The sequence below is a fragment of the Pseudochaenichthys georgianus genome, chromosome 4 (genome assembly GCF_902827115.2).
Source record: "Pseudochaenichthys georgianus chromosome 4, fPseGeo1.2, whole genome shotgun sequence".
NCBI lineage: Eukaryota > Metazoa > Chordata > Actinopteri > Perciformes > Channichthyidae > Pseudochaenichthys > Pseudochaenichthys georgianus.
Genome location: NC_047506.1, coordinates 3,434,655 through 3,444,425, shown reverse-complemented (window position 1 = coordinate 3,444,425; position 9,771 = coordinate 3,434,655). Strand labels below are relative to the sequence as shown.

The following is a 9,771-nucleotide window of genomic DNA, read 5'->3' as shown; positions in this document are numbered from 1 at the left end:
TTTCTGGTTTTCCCTTTCCTGTAGTGCGTTATACAGTAGAGGTTTGTGTGCATGTAAATGGTCTGCAAAGGCTAAAATATCTGTGTTCCCTCCTCAGGGAGTTTCTCCACCCCTAACTGAAACACCTCCATTAAACTCACCTTACTACCTGAACCCGCTATAGGCGATGGGGCGGGACATCTCTAAGCGGTTGACCAATCACAACAGAGCTAACCAATCAGAGCAGACTGGGCTCTGGTTTCAGACAGAGGGTGAAAAGAGGTGCTGCAGCACAGGCAGTATGAGAAAAATAAAGAGCTTTTTGAACATTAAAGCATGGAGACATGTAGAGACACTACATACTAACATGAAACCTTGAGGTAATACTTTTATTTATAGTGAAACGTATCGATGAAATACTTGCGTCTTTTTCTTTTTTAATTACTTTATAGGGAGGCGCTACATGTCACTGTCCGCCAAAACCGCTCGCTTCAAAAACAGCTTCTTCCCCTTTGCAATACGGACACTAAATGGACTCTACATAACCCCAATGAACAATAATAATCCACCACACCTTGAACTTTATGTTATGATATGTCTTTGCCCTGTGCTGTGTGTTGTACTTTTTATTGTCTGTTTATTGTATGTTGAACTGTATGGAACAAGCTGTAATACTCTGCACTGAACACAGATTCCACCAGCCTGGCGTGTGGTCATTAAAGATTCTAATCTAATCTAATCTAATAATTGTGTAATATCACACAAAAGATATATTTTTGTTCTCACTTCTATCCATCATTCGTGCAGCACTTTCTGTCTTGCAGTGACAAACGAGGCCACAGCGAGAAAAATGTGACAGCTGCAGAAAACCAGGGTTTTAGGATAAAGCTGCTGATATTACTTTTTTGGTTATTGTCAATAAATCCCATGAAAAGATCAAAACCAGTGTGTTAGTCCCTCTCTTAATACTTTCTATCCTTGTCATTTCCTAAATCCACCACACTGCAGTTTGCAGCATTGCTCGGACAGGCGTAGCGTGCATTGGTTCGGGACTATTTTGGGATTGGGATTAGCAGGACGGTGTGTGCGGGATTGACTGAATTAAACGGTGCTGTGTTCACTGTAATTAAGGTGACAATTAATTACAGCTGGAGTCTATTAATAGCTCTCAGTCTGTACATGTATTGCAAAGCTTTTCCTTTAGTTTAAATATGTTATTAATGTTAATACACATTTTATTTTATTTATGTATTCATTTATTTAACAGGGACGGTGCACATTGATGAACATTTCTGTAAACGTGCCAGTTAGCCAAGAGGCTGTTTTTCATCTGTAGTCCCTGGACAGATTTTAAAAGTCAACCTAAAACACATTTCATTTTAAACAAGTAAATAAAATACATTTAAAACATGCAACAGACATTACTGGGATACTTGAATAAAACAATTTAAAATACAGAACATTAAAACAAAACAAAAGAACATGTTAAAACACAGGCAGTGGGTTGGTATTTTATTGTATTAATATTATTATTATTTCTTATTCTTATTATAATTTTTTCTATTTTGTTTATTTATTTATATATGTATTTAATTATTTAATTTATTTGTCTGTATTATTATTTTATTTCCCCGCTGGATATATAAAGTATTAGGATTCTGACTATATTCCCTCTTCATTATCCAGAATAAGGATTATATTTTTCCAAAACCAAAATGTTAAATTGGTTTATTTTACTTTTATATTTGAATTGCAAATTCTTCCTTCATTTATTTTTATTTATTTATTTTTTAACACAATTTTACCTCCTGGAATTTAAATTATTCCGATTCTGTTTACTATACACTTCCTTCGTTGTCAAAGTAGGGATTACATTACCCCAAAGAACTAAAATAATGACATTTTGAGCGTTGTCTCCTCTGTGTGCTTCAGGCCAGTACACGGTGATGATGGCTCACTTCTACCTGAAGAGGAAGATCGGATACTTCGTCATCCAGACCTACATGCCGTGCTTCATGACCGTCATCCTGTCCCAGGTTTCCTTCTGGCTCAACAGGGAGTCCGTGCCGGCGAGGACAGTGTTTGGTGAGCTCACACACACATCAGCGAGTGAAATTAAATTATAAATAACCCATTTAAACAATCAATTAGTACAACACATAAAACTGAGGTACTATTCTTAGCATTGACCTGTGAAATGATTACATTTCTAAACATTTAAAGGTCACCTATTATACTGTTTCTCATCAATATATTACAGGTCTCAGATATATACAAAACCTGTCTCTGATTGGCTGAAACACCAAACAGATCATTGCAGCATTACCCATAATCCCCTCTGTTTCGGCCCTGTTTCCAAAGTGCTGATTCTCTGTCTGTTACTTTAGATGAAAATAAGGAGCCCCTCCCCACGCCCCTCTGAGAGAGATTTGGTTACAAAGAACTCAATGGTGCTCTAGAGGAGATTCAGGGGATAAGGGGGGGGGGGGGGGGGTTACCTTGGTTGCTGATTGGCTAATGGTTACACAAGCCAACACATCGTTATGACATCATAAAGTGGCCAAAATCTGATCAGCTCGTTTTCAGACAGGTTTTTATAGAAATGGATCAAAAAGAGAGAGAATCTTTTTTCCTGAAACTTTTAGAGTCTCTTTCCACAGAGGGGACACATGTTGATGTAGAAGAGACATGAAGAAGAGGGGACACATGTTGATGTAGAAGAGACATGAAGAAGAGGGGACACATGTTGATGTAGAAGAGACATGAAGAAGAGGGGACACATGTTGATGTAGAAGAGATATGAAGAAGAGGGGACACATGTTGATGTAGAAGAGACATGAGGAAGAGGGACACATGTTGATGTAGAAGAGACATGAGGAAGAGGGACACATGTTGATGTAGAAGAGACATGGAGAAGAGGGGACACATGTTGATTTAGAAGAGACATGAAGAAGAGGGGACACATGTTGATGTAGAAGAGACATGAAGAAGAGGGGACACATGTTGATGTAGAAGAGACATGAAGAAGAGGGGACACATGTTGATGTAGAAGAGACATGAAGAAGAGGGGACACATGTTGATGTGGAAGAGACATGAAGAAGAGGGGACACATGTTGATGTAGAAGAGACATGAAGAAGAGGGGACACATGTTGATGTAGAAGAGACATGAAGAAGAGGGGACACATGTTGGTGTAGAAGAGACATGAAGAAGAGGGGACACATGTTGATGTAGAAGAGACATGAAGAAGAGAGGACACATGTTGATGTAGAAGAGACATGAAGAAGAGGGGACACATGTTGATGTAGAAGAGACATGAAGAAGAGGGGACACATGTTGATGTAGAAGAGACATGAAGAAGAGGGGACACATGTTGATGTAGAAGAGACATGAAGAAGAGGGGACACATGTTGATGTAGAAGAGACATGGAGAAGAGGGGACACATGTTGATGTAGAAGAGACATGAAGAAGAGGGGACACATGTTGATGTAGAAGAGACATGGAGAAGAGGGGACACATGTTGATGTAGAAGAGACATGGAGAAGAGGGGGCACATGTTGATGTAGAAGAGACATGAAGAAGAGGGGACACACGTTGATGTAGAAGAGACATGAAGAAGAGGGGACACATGTTGATGTAGAAGAGACATGGAGAAGAGGGGACATATGTTGATGCAGAAGAGACATGGAGAAGAGGGGACACATGTTGATGTAGAAGAGACATGAAGAAGAGGGGACACATGTTGATGTAGAAGAGACATGGAGAAGAGGGGACATATGTTGATGCAGAAGAGACATGAAGAAGAGGGGACACATGTTGATGTAGAAGAGACATGGAGAAGAGGGGACATATGTTGATGCAGAAGAGACATGGAGAAGAGGGGACACATGTTGCTGTAGAAGAGACATGAAGAAGAGGGGACACATGTTGATGTAGAAGAGACATGGAGAAGAGGGGACATATGTTGATGCAGAAGAGACATGGAGAAGAGGGGACACATGTTGATGTAGAAGAGACATGAAGAAGAGGGGACACATGTTGATGTAGAAGAGACATGAAGAAGTGGATTGTAATAGGTGACCATTATATGAAAGAACTTGCTGTTGCTCCTGCATGATTTGTCTATACATAAATGCCCCCTCCTTTCACTACAGCTTGTACCATACCATGTGAATGAAAGTAGTAGTATTATTTCCGGTTAGTCATAACGACGCAGTTTCCCCCCCCAGGTGTGACCACGGTGCTCACCATGACCACTCTGAGCATCAGCGCTCGAAACTCTCTTCCTAAAGTTGCCTACGCCACCGCCATGGACTGGTTCATCGCCGTGTGCTACGCCTTCGTGTTCTCCGCCCTCATCGAGTTCGCCACCGTGAACTACTTCACCAAAAGGAGCTGGGCCTGGGACGGGAAGAAAGCCATGGAGGCCCAACAGCCCAAGGTTTGCATGTTTTGATATTATAATAGTTTCTAATATTCAATTACTTTGTTTAGTTTTATTATTGCCGTTTATGAATATTTCTCAGTCTCAGTAAAGTCCCAAGAAATCAGGATAAACTCGCAAAGTATTGATTTATGTCTGTTGTTGAAAGTCACCACATTATTATCTAAGGAGATCTTCAACATTGGTCATTTCAAGAATTTGTAAAAACAACCACAGACTGTAGCTTATGTTACAGGGATTGCTGTTTTTAAAGCAGCTTTCAAACCTTACTGTGGGTTTAGTCAAAGATCGACTCTCTTTTCATTCTCTCTTCTCTGATACTTCATGATGTGTGGAAAGGGAAGAAAGGAGTTGTAATGAAGTCCATGATAATAAAGTAAGAGTTGAATCAGAAAAGAAGTAGAACAGGGGTGTCAAACTCAATTTCACCTCGGGCCACATTAGCATCATGGCTGCACTCAAAGGGCCAGTTTTATATATAAGACTATATAAAAATACATATATACATTTTTGATATATAAAATAATGTATTATTTTTTTACATTATTGCCTCTGCATCGGATTATTATCAGATAGGGTAATAACTTCATAATTAACTACGTCTGAAAACAGAAGTCTAGGGCAAATAATTGCAAGTCTCTTCAGTGAGAATGTCAGAAAATGATTTAAAAAGAAAAGCCAAATTCTGGAAAAAATGAAATGACATTTTGAAAAAAAGTAACGTTTTGAAAAAAAGGCAAATTCTGAGAAAAAAAGCCACATTTGAGATGCATTGTGGGACATGTAGTTTATGGGCAACGTGCTTCTGTAAAGCGGCATGTAACCGTATAATAAACATATTATATTCTTTGCAAGCTCTTGTGGGGCCACAGAAAATGAAGTCACAGGCCGGATTTGGCCCCCGGGCCTTGAGTTTGACACCCCTGATGTAGAAGCTTCAATAGATTCAGCCAGTCCATTACATCGATCCCCACTTTCAACCCTCACTGGCCATCTTTGATTCTTCTCTTTGTGTGTTATTATTAACCACCTGTCAATGCATGCATTTCTCCCCACAGAAGAAGGACCCTTTGGCTCTGTCTAAAAAGCCCAACAACTCCTGCTCGTCCGGCTTGAATTACACAACCAACCTCACAAAGGACTCGTCCATCTCCACTATTTCAAACAGCACTGCGGTACTACTCAAACCCGCTGAAACCAAGGCCCCGGACCCCAAAAAGACTTACAACAGTGTGAGCAAGATCGACAAGATGTCCAGAATAGTGTTCCCGGTGCTGTTTGGGACCTTTAACCTGGTGTACTGGGCAACGTATCTCAACAGGGAACCCGTGAGACAAGAGGAGGTTTAAACTCTGCAATCACCCATCCTCCTGACTCAATCAAGGCCACTTAGTCCGATAGTGTTTTTTTAGCCAGTTGGAAATCATTGCATGTCAGGAAAATGCCTCGAGTTTGTACAAAATATACCCCTTTCCAATTTTTATTTATCTCATTTTAGGACTCCAGTCAATGAATGATTTTAGCATTTGCATTTATACTTTTTCTCCTTGAGTCTACAGTGTATGATGGTACAGCAAAGCCAAATGCTATGCAAAACAACATGTGTCATTAATCTAAAGCGGCTGTTGCCTTTGTGACTCTTACTTTGTATAAATGGGCCGTGGGGTCCAGACGTGCGAGGACATGGGACTTTGCTTCCTTGTTAAAAGCAGATGAATAGCCATGCTAAATGTGTTGCCTTCAGAGTGTGATAACTCATTACGAATGCACTGAAGTTACTTTTACAGAAGCCAGATTTACGACTTTCATTAAATCCTGTGTTGGTACTTTGATTGCAATTTTGAATGGGCAGTTTTTTCATGAATATCATTTTCGAACAGGGACAGATTTTAGTTTCCTGTCACCATGTTGAGAACCCTGTATGTATGTGTGTTTGTAGTTTTAAGAAACATGTATATATTCCCTGCTTTTAGAAAAGTACCACGAAGCCAGTTCGCTTCTATGTTATGCATATACAGCAGCACAGTGTTACCCTAGTCTAGTGCTTCATTGACTGGATATTGAGAAATGAGCAGATTAGCTTACGCTTTAGCATTTTTGGACCGAATATATACAATGCTTTTTTTAAAGATATCTTGGGTTTTTTGCATCAACTTGTTGTTTCTATAAGCTTTTATGATAACTTGCACATTTTCTTTATAAAAATGTAGATGCTTTGAGCAGGTTTTTGCTATATTTTAGAGTAGCTGCTGTAGTCCAGAGTGACCTGGGACTAAAGAGAAGAAAGTCACAATGACCTGGTGATTACATGTTCACCATTATCCTTTAGATTCATGATGTCTTATTCCTTATCCATATCCAGGCAAAAACATGAGATCTAGTAATAATTCAAAGTTTTAATTTAATGAGTAAAAGTTTGGAAAAGTTTGACATTTTGGACATTTGCTCATTCGCTTTGGAGTTAAAATGTTCAGATTGATACCACTCTCATGTCTGTGCGTTAAATATGAAACTAGAACCAGCAACTGGCTAGCTTAGCTTAGCAAAAAGGCTGTAAACAAGTTAGTCAGTTAAAAACAGGGCCGCCCCTCCCTACAGACAGATCACGCAGATCACGCAGGTGAGGCTCCATGCCTGGAGCCTCACCTCGCGGAGAGAGCCTCAACGGAGCCGCAAATGCGACGCAACTATGCGCTTATGCGGCGCAATTGTGTAGGCGCGGCACAGTTTAGCCGCTGCTAGGCTCCACTAGAGCCCCCGTCCCCATCCCCGTCGACGCTCGCGACACAGAGGGCCTCATCATATAACTTTGAGTGGGGCCACAAGTTGGCCAGGAGCGGCCCTGCATGGTTAAATATGTAATTGTTCAGTCATTTGCTTCTTTGTCGAGGCATAAATGTGTCAGTGGAGTAAAAACGAAGCTAAAGCGCAACTGTTAGCTTAGCATAGCGCCATGTTTTTTTTATCAAGATGTAAAATGGGGTAAACAGCTACACTGGCTTGTACAAATGAAAGAAATCTGCTAAACAGAAGTGGTTTTAAAGCTCACTGATAAGCATGTCCTAAAATTAGCATTAGCTTGAATGTAGCAAAGGGTTAAGGCCAGAACTTTGTAAACATCAAACTATTTAAATAACAATTGAGAGGTAAGACTTCAGTCAAAATTCTCGCCCTAAGCAACTATACGTCCCTTATTAAGTGAGAAGTGAGCCGGAGGAAATTTGACTTACTTTCTCTTTTTTTTAAGCAATTTGTAGTTGCCTTATTTCCCTCACTAGTAAATGAATGCTTTCTATTTTCTTTAACTCAGATTTAAGGAACATCACTTTAAGTTACGGACATAGCCCTGCTAGTTGTTTCCCTGTGCTTTGAGTCTTGATGCTAAGCTAAACTATGCTAAGCTTGCCTTCTCCTTGTTCTAGCTTCATATTTAGCTACATAAGTGGTATTGATCTTGTTATCTTAGTCCAAGAAGAAAGGAAATAATGTGATTCAATATCATATCCTTCAAGTCCAGCTTTTTTACTTGATACTGCGACAGTGCATGCACAACACTCACTTCAGCAGAGAAAGTTTTGCAACCTTCACAGTTTTTAGTTTTACTGTTAAGTATTTGAGAATTGAAATATGAATGTGATCTTCTCATGTGACTTTATGCCTTCTGCGTGGCCGGCCTCTATTTATTACGTTTATGGAACACACCAGTTGTATTATATTATTACATTTCAATGAATTTAAGGTACAGGCTGTTCTTTAAATGCAAATATCTGAAGCAATAAATAATGCTCATAATTATTAATGACTTCTGTTCATGGTGATATGTCATCATTTTACTTTCATTTGGTTGATGTCTTTTTATCCAGATTGAATCCTTTTGGCAATAGTCTTTTTCTATAGCTATACTCCGATTCCTTTTATCTCCGCCCATCCCTCCTTGGAAGCACAGTGCCCTGCAGGTTTAATGTATTTATTCATTAATTTTGTAAAATACTTGTGCAGATGACCGGTGCAAGGGGCTGGGTCACAATTAATACTTTCTTTCTTTCTTAATTGTTATGCATTTCTGATTCCCAATAAAGCTTCAATGAATCCATTAATCTGATGTTATTAATACACAATCTCACTGATAATGAAGTTGTGACATACAGAGGTGCAGGAATGAGTCCTAATTTTCCTTTTTTCTGATCTTCAAGTCAATGTTTTTTTGTATGTGTTTTTGGTTGTTATCCTTAAATAAGGTCTGTGGTTAAGTCAAGCTTAAGAGATGTTATCGTTTTGTTCTACGACATAAAATACGTCAGTAAATACCGTAAATACCGGTTTACTGGTGAATAAAAAAACAGCCGTTACTACTAACAAGTGTCTAAATGAGACGACTAAATGTCATCACGCCCAACATTAGCCGCATTTAGCTTAGCGGTGGTGAAGTGAAGTCAAGTGACCGTGCTGTGGTGCCTTTAGCCTATACTTCAAAAATCATGAAGTGGTGTTAATATATGGAGATGATCCTGCTGAACAAAACATGTAAGTGTCAAGCGACCTTGGGTACCCTGAAAGGAGCTATATACATTTAAGTTATTATTATTATTATAAACTTGTATTTTCCACAGCGATTGTTTTATGCTATGTTCCAAAAATCCCATTGGCATTTTGTGTATCAGCCCTTTCGTCGCTAACTTCCGAGTCAGCCTACACAAATATGTAATCACTGCACGACTAATGTAGCAGATGTTTGTGTTTTCTCAGTTTACTTCTGTTAAATTCAAAATAAACACACAGTTGAACAGGACACGCTGATATACATTCATCCAGGACACATGACAAAACGCTGCCTTAATCTTCCTTGATGGAACAACGGGCTGCATCATGTGCTGCTTCTCTTTGATTATATGCATCCAGATCATGCCGCCTCTTCAGTTGCTGGACTGGTAAATCCATCTTGGGGTTCTCCGTGGCGCTAACATCTGGCTCACATCTGTTTGTGGAGGATTTAGCTCCATTTAAGTTGCTTTTTCCATTCAGCTGGCCCATACTCTACACCAAATTAAGCCGCCACTGATGGCTCTGAATGACATCATTGGTAGTATATGGCTTGAGAAGCAAAGAGGAGTGACAGACAGTAAAGGAAAGGCTAACCGAAGGTACTCCCGCTTTCTGACCTTTATACACACATTGTACACGGCACACTGCAAAAAGAAATACGGCAGTTATTTTTTAATCATGCAAACACTGTAAAATGCTAAAGCAAAAGACAAATAGATGCATATATAATGTCATTTAAGTACTCCTTTATATCATACAACTGATTTCATTTATGTATTTATTTACTTATTGTAAGTCGCTTTGG

At 39.4% G+C, this 9,771-nt stretch overlaps 1 protein-coding gene across 1 annotated transcript in view; it reads left to right on the top strand.

Moving 5' to 3' along the window:
• Nucleotides 1-8,521, top strand: part of gabra5 (gamma-aminobutyric acid type A receptor subunit alpha5) — a 35,490-nt gene extending 26,969 nt beyond the window's left edge. The window contains exons 3-5 of the mRNA XM_034081220.2: nt 1,912-2,064; nt 4,210-4,421; nt 5,483-8,521. Of these exons, the coding sequence (XP_033937111.2) occupies nt 1,912-2,064; nt 4,210-4,421; nt 5,483-5,773 (656 nt within the window). The 3' untranslated portion in view covers nt 5,774-8,521. The remainder of the gene's footprint in view (nt 1-1,911; nt 2,065-4,209; nt 4,422-5,482) is intronic.
• Nucleotides 8,522-9,771: the final 1,250 nt, after the last annotated feature.